The sequence below is a fragment of the Leopardus geoffroyi genome, chromosome C1 (genome assembly GCF_018350155.1).
Source record: "Leopardus geoffroyi isolate Oge1 chromosome C1, O.geoffroyi_Oge1_pat1.0, whole genome shotgun sequence".
In the NCBI taxonomy this organism is placed as follows: domain Eukaryota; kingdom Metazoa; phylum Chordata; class Mammalia; order Carnivora; family Felidae; genus Leopardus; species Leopardus geoffroyi.
Window position 1 is genome coordinate 43,910,409 of NC_059328.1, and position 14,531 is coordinate 43,924,939.

Here is a 14,531-nt window from a genome sequence, read left to right on the forward strand (position 1 = left end):
TCCCGCCCCTTTCGCTTCCAGCAGGCTTTGCGCGCGGGAATATGGCGGCGTCCAGTTGGAGGTCTTGAGGAAACTAAGTCGGGATGGCGTTGGCGTCGGGGCCCGCGAGGCGTGCACTGGCTCGCCCTGGGCCGCTCGGTCTTGGGGGCTGCGGGACCCCGACACGCGGGGCGTACGAGTGGGGCGTGCGCTCCACGCGGAAGCCCGAGCCTCCTCCCCTGGACAGGGTGTACGAGATCCCTGGACTGGAGCCCATCACCTACGCTGGGAAGATGCACTTCATGCCCGGGCTGGCGCGGCCGGTCTTCCCACCCTGGGACCCTGGTTGGACGCACCCAAAGTTCCGCCGCCCAACCCCGATTCACGAGCAGCCGCTGTACAAGGATCGGGCCTGCTACGTCTTCCACCACCGATGCCGCCTCCTCGAGGGTGAGACCCTAGGACCAGTAGGAGGGACCTTGTTCCTCCGCCCAGCACCGACCCCGACCCTCTGTGGCCTTAGTCAAGACCTTGAAACTTTGTGGGGCTCGGTTTCTTTTGCGAAATGGGGCCGGTAGTGATTACGTCTTCTGAGGGTTTCAGGGTTAAGTGGGATGTGAAGTGCTGTGCTTGTGTGAGCGAATATTAGGTTGAGTGGCGAGGTGAAAAGACCTGGTTTCTGCCCTAGCCGTGCCTCTATCTAAATCTCAGTCATTAGGGGCAAGTGGCTGAACCTTCCAGAGCCTCTCTTTTCTGTGAACTGAGTGGTTTTGACTAGTTGGACCACATTGACCCTTGCAGCTCTTAACACCCTGGACACATAACTACATTGAAGAAATAGGTGGAGGGAGTTTATAGTGGAAAGTCGTAGCTGAAAGCGTGCTTAATCGCCTGGCCTATGGCCTCATTTCCCAGGCTTGGTGAATGTAACAGAGAGGGATGTGATTTGCCCAGAGATGCCCTGTGGGTTAATAGTGAAGCCAGGGCTACGTATCTGGTTTCCTAGATCAGTGTCCTTTGTCAAAGGTCAGAGCTGAGGTGTTCTCAAGGAAGGGATTTGGACCTAAAAGCCATCTAGCCTATTTCCCCCACCTCCCCACCTCATTCTTGCTAAGAGCAGGTCAGAATGACGGAGCTGAATGAAACCAGTCTGTGTGTCTAGAGCAGTACCAGAAATTATTTTACAGGGTCCGTGGGGGGTGGGAGGGCTTCTTTTATTGAGTCACTTTCCATATATATATATATATATATATATATATATATATATATATATACATACACATATATATGTGTGTGTGTATGTATATATATATATATATATATATATATATATGTATATTTATTTATTATTATTTTTTTTAAGTTTATTTTGAGACAGAGTGCCAGCGCTTGGTGGGGGGAGGTGGAGAAGCAGTGGGCAGGGGGTGGGCAGCAGAGAGATAGAGAGAGAGAGAGAGAGAGAGAGAGAGTATCCCAACCAGTCTTCTCACCGTCCGCGCAGAGCCAGACTCAGGGCTTGAATTCACGAACTGGGAGATCACGACCTGCGCTGATATCAAGAGTTGGATGCTTAACTGACTGAGCCACCCAGGTGTCCCCCCTTTCTGTATTCTTGCCTGTTCTTCCTTAGTCCCCAAATTACTGTGCAGATTCTGGTTCTAAAAACACAAAATGGTCAGGTTCAGTGGGAGCAGTATTTGCCAAGGAGTAGTTAAGAAACAAAGACCTGGCAGGATTTTCGGACTAAGCCAGAGAGTAAATCCTTGATTTGACAAAAACTTAAGTCAACCAGCCAGTCTCTTAAGCCCATCAGACCCATTCCTGAAAACTGACTTTACAGCATCTAAACACTTCCATTGCCCTACCAAGGTGTTATGATGGACCTCACAAGACTTGGTACCCTTGAGTGACCCCGGGAACATTACCAGGCTTTAGGGTAGACAGACTCACGTTGTCCTCCCCACCATCACTTTCGGGGTGTGTAACTTGAAGTAAATTCCTTAGTCTCTGAGTTTCATAAAATCCATCCTATAATGGATTCCAGATGGATCTCCTCCATTCCATAAAATCACATCCAACTTGTAGATAAAGTACCTGACACAGGTAAACGGTGATGCTCAGTAAATGGCATCTGTAATTATTACATATTATTCGTATCCTAGTGAACCATAAAAATCTCAATTTTATTTATTTATTTATTTTTTTGAGAGAGCGAGCGGGGAAGGGACAGAGGCAGAGAGAAGAGAGAATCTTAAGCAGCCTCCATGCCCACTGGAGAGTGCAGTGAGCCCATCCTGGGACTTGATATAATGACCTTAAGATCATGACCTGACAAGAGTTGGATGTTCAATCAACTGAGCCACCCAGGTGCCCCCAAATCTCAATTTTTTTAATTAAAAAAAAATTTTTTTTTTTAATATTTTCAAGTTTAAGAAACAGTGGCAGTGTCAGAACTAAAATTCAGGTTACCTGACTCCCACTCAGGGCTTTTTCTGGTGCACCACAAAATCCAGAAGTTACATTTTTAAATGTTTGTATTTCTCAAGGCCTGCAAGGCTGAAAGAGAAGTCCCATTGCCCTTATAGCATTTCATTTATTAGCACAAAGGAAATTGCCTGAAGATGTCTCCCCCAAAGTACCCTAGGCTCCATTAATGCCAGACATAGCTTTTAAATGAAGATCTATCTCTGAAACAGTGGTGTTTTCCCATCTGGGATGAGTAGCCTGCTACCCAAAGCAGTCACCAGCCCACTGTCATGGGCTTTTCCAATCAGGGATTTTGGTGTGGGTTAATAGAAGGGATCTAGGATTTGAAATGTTGGCATCTGTCGATCTAGTCCCAGAGTCTAGAGTCTGAATCTTGCAGGCAACAGACAGACACTTTCCTGCAAGATTTAGCCTTACGACCCCAGCCATCTTAGCTGCTGTTTGAATTCCTCCTGTGCAGGCATCGACTGCCTCAGTCAACTGTTGACCATCCTTAGGTAGGCAGTCATTCCTGAAGTTGAGTTGAAATTTGGCGGTCCTGGCGTTCACTCTTATTTTAGTTCTGACTCCTCAGATGTCACAGTACAAATCCTGTCTCTCTCAAGACAGACGTTTCCCTAAGATGCTGTTGGCAGACTTAAGCAATTCTTATTGAATCACATTTTTGTTTTTTTGGTTTTTGTAACTGATTACCCCAAAGGTGTAAAGCAGGCCCTGTGGCTAACCAAGGCCAAATTAATAGAAGGCCTTCCCAAGAAAGTGCTTAGCCTTGTTGATGATCCAAAGAACCACATAGAGAACCAAGATGAACGCATTCTGAATGTGATCTTTCACGCCCGTCTTTGGCACTCCACTGAAGACACCCCCAAGAGAGAGACCTACTGGTGAGTTTCCCCCAAGTCAATAAGATTTCCAGTCAATGGATCTTGGGAGTCAACCTGTTGCTTTACAGCTCCAAATGTTTCTTCTTTCCTCCAAGCCCAGTCATTGTGGACAGTCTGATACAGCTGTGTAAATCCCAGATTCTCAAGCATCCCTCTCTGGCCAGGCGGATCTGTGCCAAAAACTACACGTTATCCACCACCTGGAATCGAGGTTAGTCATCTTGGTCTGTATTTTATCTTTCTACTTTTAGCCTGACTACCAGCTCACCACCACCGCCTCCATACCTGTGCTCATTTCCATCCTTCACAGACCAATTTGTAGGGTCAGACACCTCCTCCTATCGTTAGCCACAGGCCAGTCTTTTTGGTTTTAGTCACTTTTTCCCAAGACTTAATTCAACCATCTCTATCTGTTGAGTGCCCATGAGTGCCTAAATGTTGAAGATAAGAAGTGATGAAGCACAGTCTATCTCTGCCTTCACAAAGCTCATACTGGATTGCAAGAGCCTTCTTACCCCATTCATGCTTTCTTCCTTTTCCAAATCCATTTTCCACGTAGCTGCCAGAGTGATCTTTCTAAAGCGCACTTCCCTCCCCTGATTCAGATCCTTAAGTGTCTCCCAGGAGCTTAAACCATTTATCATAGGATCCAGAGCCGCTGTGATGTGGCCACCAACTAGTCTTTCTAGTCTTACCTCCTTCTCTGTTACCCCCACCTTCAGCCCCATCCCCGGGCCAAATTTTTTTTTTTTTTAATTTTTTTTTTTTTTTTTTTAGTTTTTTATTTATTTTTGAGATGGAGAGACAGAGCATGAACAGGGGAGGGTCAGAGAGAGGGGGACACAGAATCTGAAACAGGCCTCAGGCTCTGAGCTGTCAGCACAAAGCCTGACGCGGGGCTCGAACTCACGGATCGCGAGATCATGACCTGAGCCAAAGTCGGCTGCTTAACCGACCAGGCGCCCCTATCCCCGGGCCAGATTTACACTTCAGCCACCTGGAGCTTTTTGGCATGAAACTTTGACAGCTTTTGCACTGTGCTGTACATTCTGTGTGGAATGTTCTTTTCTACTTTCCTCCTTTGGTTAAATTCTACTTGTCTGCAAGGTTAAATTCTACTTGTCTTCCTATGTGAATGCAGAGATTAGCTAGTTCTTTTCTGTGCTTCTTATGCCAATCATGCCTATTTTTATTAGAGCATGTATTATACTGTATTGGAATTCTCTAATATCTAATATCTGCCCCACTAGACTGAACTTCTGATGGCAGGGACCTTGCCTTATTCATTTTTGTCTGCGGTGTCTTAACAGTTCATGGCACATGATAGGTGCTGACTAAAGGGATGGGCGAATGATTACCACGCTGAGGGGTTTCAGGGATGTTCAAAGCACATCAGTGTTGTGATTGGTGGAGTTCTGGAGCAGGGAAACCAGCTCTGGAATGATTTTGGGATTTTCAGGACATCTACTTGGTCAGGTTTCTCCAGCTTGCCCCTTTGAGTATGGACTTTCTGGCACGGAGTCAGCTTTGCAGAGGTAATGGCACCACTAAGGAAATTAGTGATCCTCATTAATAGAGGAGTACTTGTTGGCCCATCATCAAGTATTACCTCTAATTAAACTGCCCCATTTGGAGCTGTCACTGGAGGAGGGATGTGGAGGGAATTGAATTGGAAACCACACTAGAGTGGTCTGTGGGGAGAATCTAAAACCCAAGGTTAGGAGAGGTCCGGGCACATTTATCTTCCTTGCAGATTACATGTGAGGAAACAGGAAATACTTTAGGAAACTCTTCTTGAGGTGTGGGTATGATGTACTTTAACAAGCAGATCAGAGTTTATCCATCCACAGATGTAGCATCCCTGTTTTACATACCCAGTGAGGGAGACCACACGCTAATTATATGACAGCGCTCTTGGCCAAACCAGCTTTTAGACATAGAAGATCATTACCCTTGATCTGTTACCATCACATTATGATTTGACTGTTTCTAAAAACCCAAAGCAGAGGAAGATTTGCCTCTGTGGAGAATCTTCAGGAGGCCACTCTCAGGGAGGCATTCAGGCACATTTTGCCTGGTGGCAACGCAGCTTTCCGTGGGGACCTCCGTGAAGGGCATCCGCACATGTTCACGGTGGCAGGTTTGCTGATTAGTCCGATGCGAGTTTGTTTCCTCATAAACTTGTGTCTCCATGTAGCAAATATGCTGATCCGACCTAAGTGAGGCTTTCTGACTGGCACAGTTTTTTCACTGTCAGCTGTTGAAGACAACTTGGCCTTTTTCCTGAGTTTAATAAAGCCTTTCTCCTCAGCCTCTGGTCTCAGTCCCTCTCCCTCCCTCCCTCCCTCCCTGTCACAGCACGCTCTAGTCACCTGGATTTGTCTCCTTAAACTCTGCCGTGGAGGAGCACACTTCTGTGCCTTTGCACAGGTTATTCTTCCTTAACCAAAATGTTTTTCCTTCCCTTTCTTTGCCTGGGCCAACTGTAAACTAACCAAGGGCAGTTTTGCCCTCTGAGGGAGATGTGGCAAGGTCTGGAGACATTTTTGATTGTCATGACTTGAAAAGCGGGGAGGTCTGCTGGCATCTAGGGGGTAAGGGTGAGGGATGCTGCACAGGACAGTTTCCCTCACCGAAGAATTATCTGGTCCAAAATGAGAATAGTGCCACAGTTGAGAAGTTCTACTCTTATCCATCCGTCGGAAGCTAGTTTGAAGGCACACCACTTTCAGAAGGATTCTCAGACCTCTGAGAGGAGGCCGGCTTTCCCCACCTCTACTGTCTCTGAATATGGCTCATACTTTTGTATGCACCTTACCTGGTGAGCTTCTCGAGAACAGAGGGTAACTGTCATTCATTTCTGGGTCTCCAGTGTAGAGCAGGTGCTTGGGAACATCTGTGTGGGGCAGCCCTAAACCTACAGAGTCTGCCGGGCCTCAGGGCTCATTGGCCAGGGAACACAGGAAGAAGAGTGCATCGATCGATCCCCTTCTCAAGAATCCCCGGGTTAACATTTAACGAAAGTTTTGTTTTCTGCAATTAGGCTGATCAGCTAGGACAGCGGTAAGACTTGAGCATGGCAGGGTGAAGGCTCTAGACTTGGCTGAGCTGAGGTAAGGCTTTAGACCAGGGTAGACTAATTGTCTTTCTCCCCTTTTAGAGTCTTTTCTCCTTCAGGTCCGTGGTTCTAGTGGAGCCCGACTGAATACCAAGGATCCACTGCCCGCCATCGCCTCCAAGGAGGAGGTTGAAGCTACTAAGAATCATGTTCTTGAGACTTTCTATCCCATATCACCCACTATTGATCTTCAGGAATGCAATGTTTATGATGTGAAAGACAACACAGGTAAACGTCAAAGCCTTGCATTTCCAGGAAGCATGGAGATGAGGGTCGTGCTTTTTCTGAAGGGAAGGGATATATTGAATGCTTACTAAGTCTGCGCTGGGTGCCTCATGCGCGTTTTCTCCTAAGAGCCATGTAGCAGCCTTTGTGCCAGGTACTGTTGTCCCCATTTTGTAGGCAAGGAAACGAGACTCAGGGAGGTTAAGGGGTTCAGTTCAAAGGCTGACTTTGCTTTTGACCTCTGAGAGGTAACTGTTGCATCAGAGTTGGAATGGGTATCTTTGGGGGGCCTTTTGGCCAGGCACCAGGTGTTTCCTTTATTCACACGTCTCTTGAGAGACACCCTTCTCTCTATGCACCCTGTAAACTCTGGCCAACGTTCTGCTAGGACTGAGGAAGCCCCACAGGCCTCAAATGGGGCTGTTCATCTAAGCTCCATCGAATAAGGCACCACCATCTCCCTAGGCAGCCAAGACAGAAATGAGGGTGTCAGGCTGGGCAGGCCCGCTGTTCGTGCCATCCAGTCTGTCCCTGTGAGGTGTAGTGTCTTCCTGCCAGCCTCCCGTCATCTCCACAGTGACAACCTCCAGCAGCCCCACCCACTCTCGGCCAGCCTGTTGCCACAGCCTCCCAGCTGGCCGGTCTGACCTAGGCTGTTTTCTGTCAGTCCCTCTGGTTCCCGGTTCCAGAGGCACCCTTCTGAAGCAGATTCCATCCTGCCCTCCATGCCCACCTCCCCGTTGCCTGTTGGGTAAAGTTGGAACTCCTCAGCTTATCACGTGAGGGCCTCCAGGCCCGGCCTCGGCCCCTGTCTCCAGCCACCAACCTTACTTTTGTCTCCCCCGTACCCCGCAGACCCTCCGTTATTCCAGCTACGTGTAACACGTGGAGCCCTTCTCACCAGAGGCTCCGGCACGTCCTCTCCCTGAGATTTGTGACCGTCCACCTCTTTTTGCCTTCACCTCAGTAGTTCATCTGTCACAGTTCATCTTCGGAATCTCTTCTTCCCAGAAATGCTGTGAGGTCTTCCAGCGTCGTCAGAGGCCTTTCATCTGTCCTCCCCCCGCCCCTGGCTCACCCCATATCTTCACATGTCCTCCGTGTGGAGATGGTCACTTTTTCTGTCTGCTTCCCCTCTAGACTGAGCCTCTCAAAAGTAGTGGCAGGCTGCACTTGGCTGCTGTTCCTGGTGCATGTCTCAGGCTGGGTGCAGGGGGAGGGCCCACCGAAGTGCCCACGGGAAGTCTTGTCTGTCTGAAGCAGCGCTTGCCTCTGGGATTTTCTTTTTTCTTTCTTTTCTTTTCTTTTCTTTTCTTTTCTTTTCTTTTCTTTTCTTTTCTTTTCTTTTCTTTTCTTTTCTTTTCTTTTCAGAGAGGGCACAAGGGAGCAAGGGGCAGAGAGAGAATCCCAGGAGGGGCAGAGAGCAAGAGGGGGCGGTGAGAGAGAGAAGTAGGGCTCACCCGAAGCAGGACTTGTGCTCACCTGATGCAGGACTCGAACTTATGAACCCTGAGATCATGACCTATGAGCCAAAGTAAGATGCTTAACCTACTGAGCCACCCAGGCACCCACCTCTGGGATTTTCATAGCCAGTGTCTTCCCGGCCTCTTTCTTCCTCCTTTTCACACCTGCTTTCACTGAGCCAGATTACTTGTTCCGGAAGCTGCCAGCCTACCCAGGGTTTACTCCTAGCAGTGCAGGGGATGAGAATGATGGCCTGGCAGGGTTGTGTGGCTGGGATAACAAGGGCTAAGCCTTGATTCTCAGTGCCAGTGTTTGCAGCTCACTTGTGAGGTGTGAAGTGAGTTATTTATTGCTAATAATAAAGTGTGGAATTTCGTAAACGATTTGCTTTTAAAAATATAATTAGTGTAGATTTCAGGTTTCCTTCTACTGACATCATTGTCACCTATGTGCTTGAATGAGCGAGAAAGGGGTGTTGTTAGAGCTAGCATGCAGGAATCACCTGGCACAGGTTGGCAACATTTTCAGTAAAGAGATAGTAAATAGTTCAGGTTTAGCAGGCCACAGATGGTCTCTGTGACAGCTACTCCATAGACACTGTATAAATGAGTGGACATGGCTACGTCCCAGTATAAACTTTATTTTCACAAATGGGAGGGGCCAGATGTGGCTGGCAGGCTATAGTTTGTCATCCCCCGAGCTGTAGGGATAACATCTGCCTTTACTGAGTCTGTAGTGCCTGGCACGGAGCTAAGGTCAGGTGACATTCCTCAGGCTTTGGGACAGGCTGATCATCCTTTCCACCCCTCCACATGATTATGTACCTTGCAGGATTCCAGGAGGGCTATCCTTACCCCTATCCCCACACCTTATATTTCCTGGAGACAGCCAGTTTACAACCACACCGCCTTCAACCAGATCACCTGCGGGCCAAGATGATCCTGTTTGCCTTTGGCAATGCCCTGGCTCAGGCCCGGCGCCTCTATGGGGTAGGTATGTGGAGAAGACCTCCAAGGTACTTGACGTGTTGTTGGCCTCCTGCTTACGCTGCTCACGGAAAGAAGGGAGGCACAGGGGGGATTCCTTGCTTGACTGAGGAGTTTCAGGGAGAGGCACTTCCACTCACCCCACAGGGGTAAACTGACATCTGTTGGGGGCCTACGGTGTGCCTGTGTTTTTACATAAGATACCTCATTTGTTGATCAAAATAGCCCACAAGGTTTCTTCGTCATCCCCGTTTCCCAAGCGATGCCACCAAATACAGCTTGTCCAGCATGACACACAGTGAGTGGGGGAGAGAGGACCGGAACTAGGTGCACCCAGCGCCTACAGCTTCAGTTACTTGTGCTCTGGGACGCCGCCTCGGTTCTCTGATACCAGACCTGGAGCACAAGGCTCCTTTGGGCAGGAGGAAGGAGAGCAGTAGAGGTGGTGCAGACCTGCCTGCCAAGTGAGGGCGGGTTCTGGGGACCCAGATGCCATTTGGTGATAGCCCCTTGATTCTGAGAGAGTGTCTCAGACCTGGATGGTGTAGCGTGCAGGCTGAGTAGTTGTCCCACAGAGCTAGCCCCCACATTGGTGAGAGCCTGGCCGGGGAGTAAAGGCCTCCTGGGAGGGAGTAGGGAATGGCAGTAGGGGATTCCCTGAGCAGGCCCAGGACACTGGATCCTGGGGAGTCGGGGAGGGGGTGGGATGGGTGTGTATTAGGAGTGCTGAGAGTTGCTGCCAGCTCCCAGGTCTGAGGCCCCCCCGGAGGAGTGAAACTCACAGTGTTCTGTTTCCCATCCTTCTTGGTCTAGGAACTAGGTGGGTTTGTGGAGGTGTGGTTAGCCAAATAAGATAGGGAGTGGAATGGACCTTGCCTAGATTGAACATTTGTCACGTGCCAGATGTTTAGTTAGGATTCTTTGTGTCAGTGTTTCTCAAAGTGTGGTCGTGGATTAGCTGCATGAGCATCATCTGGGAACTTGGTGGAAATGCAAAACTGCATCAGAAACTGGGGATGGAACCCAAGTAACCAGTGCTGTGAGAAGCCCTCTGGGTGATGCTGGTTTAAGCTCAAGGTTGAAAACCACTGCATTGTCAGATCCCTGTAGCAACCCCCTGGGCAGATACCGTCAGCTTCACGTTACAGATGGAGAAACTGAAGCTCAGGGAGGCTAGGTAACTTTGCCAGTGTCACACAGCTAAGAGATTAGCCACGGTCACATCTTCATGTGACTTTCCAATCCTTGAGGGTTGTTGTCTTTATTCCCATTCTCTGACTGCATACTCATGAAGGCTCTGGACGGTTAGGTGACTTGCCCAAGATCCCACGGCTGTCGAGTGAGGAAGCTGGCATTGGAGCCCTGATCCCTCTAGCTTCAAAGGACATGCTGCCTCTCGACTCTGGGGCCGGGGGAGGAAGCAGACAGTCACATGCCAGGTACCAGGTCTGCAAGCTCATCATAGCGTCTGTGCCAGCTGTTGCCAGCAGAGCCCGGGTAGCAAGGCTGACGCTAATTGCCACCCAGTTGGGTAGGAGAGGGGACCTCCCCACCCCCTCCAGGTACAAATTATTCCTGGGGATGTGAAGTTGAGCAATTATGGGAAGAGCCTCCATGTAAAGGGTAAAATTGCTGAGAAATTTATGTACTACCTGCAGTTTTATTGATCTGTAGAGGGAGATAAGAGTCAATACAGAATTCTCAGCTAACACTTAGAGGTACTTTTCTTTTTATTTATTTCTCGTGCAGCTAAGAACAGGTATTTCTAAGGCCAGCAGTCCCGGTGTGGCCCACACTGAGGTCTGACATTAGCTATTCCTAATGTCGCATTCAGCCCGGAGGGGTGAACGTCGGCAGCATTTTTGAATCCAGGATGCTCTGCTTCATGGGGCTTGCCCGTTGGATCTCTGTCCCGTGGGTAGTCGTCACCAAACTGGACTCTGCGCAAAGTCTCAGTGGTGTGAACATAGAATTTGTCATCCATGCTGGGACACTACCAGGGGTGTAGAGAGGTACTAGTGTCAGATACAGTGGGGCGCTAGGTGTCAGTCACGATGGGGTTTTAAGTGATTTCGTAGCTTGGGGTCTGATCCTGGCTCACGTCTCGTGGGCAACCTGGAACAGATTATACCACCTCTCTGACCCTCATCTGTGAAGTGGGAATAGACTGCTAGAATCATGAGATTACAGGTGACTCTGTGTAAAACTGGTATAATGCCAGGCACGTGAGAGGCTTTCAGTAACTGGTTGCTGCTGTTCTTATTATTACCAAGGGGCACTAATTGAGAGAGCATTAGCAAATGTGTTGACTGGGGAAAACCTGGTGCCGACACAGTGCTGTGGACACTCCAGGAATCTGACACGTTCTGGAGTTGCGTCGGGAGCACGAAGCCCACGTAAGGCAACTAACTGCAGGCTTAGAGCCTTCCAGGGTGCCAGGCCCTCAGGAGCAAGGCAGAAGTGGAAAGTGAGCATGCCGGAGCGTGGGCCAGTCTGTGTTCGGCGCCACACGTCTGTGTGACTTCAGATAAGTCACTTGCCTTGCTGAGTCTCGGTTTCCTCATCTGTCAAGTAGAGTGAGAACTGAGTGAGGTTATATATGTTCACTGACCCTCCAGGTTAACGTTCGATGGAACTGACGTCACTGCCGTTACCATCAGGTAACACCATAGGTTTGAGGGATTTCTTGGTAACTTCCCAGCTCACCTTCCTGTACTCTTGCCACTTGCCGGGTCATCACCTCCCAGCAGCAGGGATTATTCCGTGTGCTTAACCATGAGATGCCACGTCAGCAGAGCCAGGCTGGGGAAGGGAGGGCTGGCCTCGTTCTGGATGGTGCCCTCAACTTACTCTGTTTTCATGGCCCCGTGGTGGAACCCTTAAATGGGAGCAGACGTTTGTTGTAAAGGCCGGAACTAGAAGCCGCCTGTTCTGTGCCGTTCTTCACACCCCAGCGTTTCTGGTTTGATTTACTTGTCCCCTTTTCCTCTCAGAGTGACACTAAAGTTTTGGAGCAGCCGGTAGTTGTGCAGAGCGTGGGCACCGATGGACGTGTCTTCCAGTTCCTGGTGTTACAGCTGAACACCACAGACCTGGCCTCTAACGAGGGCGTCAAGAATCTGGTCTGGGTGGACTCAGACCAGCTCCTCTATCAGCATTTTTGGTGTCGCCCAGTGATCAAAAAGAAGGTGGTGGTGGTAAGTCCAGCCATCTCCAGTCTTGTGATTGGATCGGGGCTGTGACTCAGTTTCCCCAGAGTGAGCCAGGGGTAGAGTTGAAGGGATGCTTGCGAGTGGGACCCTGGCTTTAGGAACTTCCTGCCCAGGATCTCTACCTGGAGGGCTACTTTAGCCCTGCCTGTCACCTAAAATGGCACCTTCCACCCTGGGCCCTCCCTGGCTCTCCCCTCCCGCTTCCCCCTGCCCCCCTCCACACCCGGCTCCTCACGGCACCCTGCGTGCCCAGCTGCTAGCCTGGGGTCTTAGTAGGAGCTGCTGCTTTTGTAAAGCAGGCTTCTCCCCCCGCCCCCATTTCTTTCATCTGGCCATCCCCTCCTTGTCCTTCCAGGTTTAGCATAAGGACCCAGCACCCCACTGCCAGCCTCACTTAAGTGTCTCGGGTGGGTCCCATAGCCCCCGTGTTTCCCCCATCATAGCACAGTCCTGCTGCTGTTCTGCAGTCAGCTGTTTGTAGGTTTTTCTCCTCCATCAAACTGAGCTCTAAGCTCTTCGGAGGCAGGGCCTGTGGACGAGGCATTCATTCCTTCATTTCATTCCAAGGACACGGGATTCTTCCGGTGGCTCATCACTACCGCACCTCCGTGCTCCACTGGCAGAGTGTAGGCCTGCTTCCTGTGCAGTGGGCGGCGGCGGTGTCTAAAATTAATGCTGTAATGTCAGGCAGCGATAAGCACTCTGAAGAGACAAGAGCGCATCGGGGGCTGCGAGAGAGCAGAGTAGGGGTGCTGCTGGGTCTGCGGCTGGGGTTCCCGCATGGGCCTGAGCAGACGTGCTGTGCGGAGCTGGTATCGGCCCCTCGAATAGCATCGGTGCGGCAGCCGCATAGTTACATCTCTTGTACCTGTCGGTGCTGCTTCTTCCCTGTAAACCCCTCCCCCGTCTGGGCCCTTCTCTTTGGCCCCAGACACCGTTATCTGTCACCTGCAGCCACACCCGCTACCCCTGCAGTCTCTGCCCTTAACCCTGCTCTCCTCCTCGTTTCTGGGTCCTCCCTTCTAGAACACTGACTTAGTGCCAGACACATCCTGGTTGCTCAGCTGGCTCCTCGGTGCCTGTCTAGTTCAGCTCCTAACCCAACCCCGCCCCCTAGCACAGACCCTGGGCTCCAGCCTCACCCTTCTCTTCGCTCCTCTGCACTGGCACATGTACTCTCTGTGAAGCCGTCTGCCTTTTGTTCTGCCTTTCTGGCCCACTCTCCTTGCCCTTTAATACTCATTCATACCTGGTCTCTTCCATGTATGGGAGTCAGTGAGTCATCTCCCCTGCTTCCTGAGCATCATTTCCCTACTGCTGTTTATTGTCCCTGTTCGAACACCCAGCCGCAAGCTCCTTGAGGGCAGAGCCAGATTCAAGCCTCCGTTGGGTTTCTAACACTGGGCATAGGCCCAGTACAGGAGAAGGGGCCTGATCTGTGTGTGTGGATTAGTGAGGGATTATCGTCCCCCGGAACGGAAAGGGTCAGCAGACCATTTGTTCACCGTGGTTGAGGTGAGAGGGATGAGGCGTGAGGGCGGTGCCCACTGACGAACTGGCTGAAAGCACTATGAGCGCATCACGTCCACCAACCCAGCCCCTCCGTCCTCTCTTTGTACCAGCTCCCTGGTGCCGCTTCTTGGTCCACGAGAGGAAGAGACTGGGATTATCCAGGTCTGAGGGTTTACATAAAACCGACCTTTGTTTTCATTAAACCTAGTAGCAGGATCCTAATGGGCTGTGTTTTTTCCAGGAACCTGTTGGGCCGACTGGTTTCCAGCCAGAGACATTCAGGAAGTTTTTAGCTCTGTATTTGCATGGTGCCGTGTGAGCCAAGGACCGCTCTGAGTCTGGAGCCCCCTTGCCCCTCCCGTGGAAGATCCTGCATCCAGGGCAGTGACTGCCCGGAGCCTGAGTGCTCCCTTGTCCCCTGGTCTGGCTGCCAATAAAGAGCCCTTGAGAGGCACTGGAGCCTGTGCCCGGTGTGGGGTGCTGTCAGAAGGGTCACCTGTGGCTGCGTCCTGAGCAGGTGCTGTCCTGGCAGCCTGACTGCCTGACCTTAAGCTCAGCTCTGCCCGTGGTCCATTTTGACTTTAGAGAAGAGCCTTTGTCTCTTTGAGTTTCACCTTCTTCACCTGAAACTTGAGGATAACGTGACCTCCTTGTTCTGAAGACT

General features: G+C 50.4%; 1 protein-coding gene across 1 annotated transcript; it reads left to right on the forward strand.

Annotated features, from left to right (window-relative positions):
- Nucleotides 1-9: 9 nt before the first annotated feature.
- On the forward strand, nt 10-14,331 carry MRPL37 (mitochondrial ribosomal protein L37). Its single transcript, XM_045477486.1, has 7 exons — nt 10-429; nt 3,167-3,350; nt 3,446-3,561; nt 6,511-6,696; nt 8,989-9,146; nt 12,137-12,340; nt 14,109-14,331. The coding sequence occupies exons 1-7, from the start codon at nt 84-86 to the stop codon at nt 14,184-14,186; spliced, it is 1,272 nt and encodes a 423-aa protein (XP_045333442.1). The 5' UTR covers nt 10-83; the 3' UTR covers nt 14,187-14,331.
- Nucleotides 14,332-14,531: the final 200 nt, after the last annotated feature.

Excerpts from the sequence above, each read along its gene's own strand:
- MRPL37 (XM_045477486.1), top strand. The coding sequence starts at position 84 with ATGGCGTTGGCGTCGGGGCCCGCGAGGCGTGCACTGGCTCGCCCTGGG. Across the intron at positions 3,562-6,510 it reads ATCCACCACCTGGAATCGAG|AGTCTTTTCTCCTTCAGGTC; the intron begins GTTAGTCATCTT and ends CTCCCCTTTTAG. Across the intron at positions 6,697-8,988 it reads TGATGTGAAAGACAACACAG|GATTCCAGGAGGGCTATCCT; the intron begins GTAAACGTCAAA and ends TGTACCTTGCAG.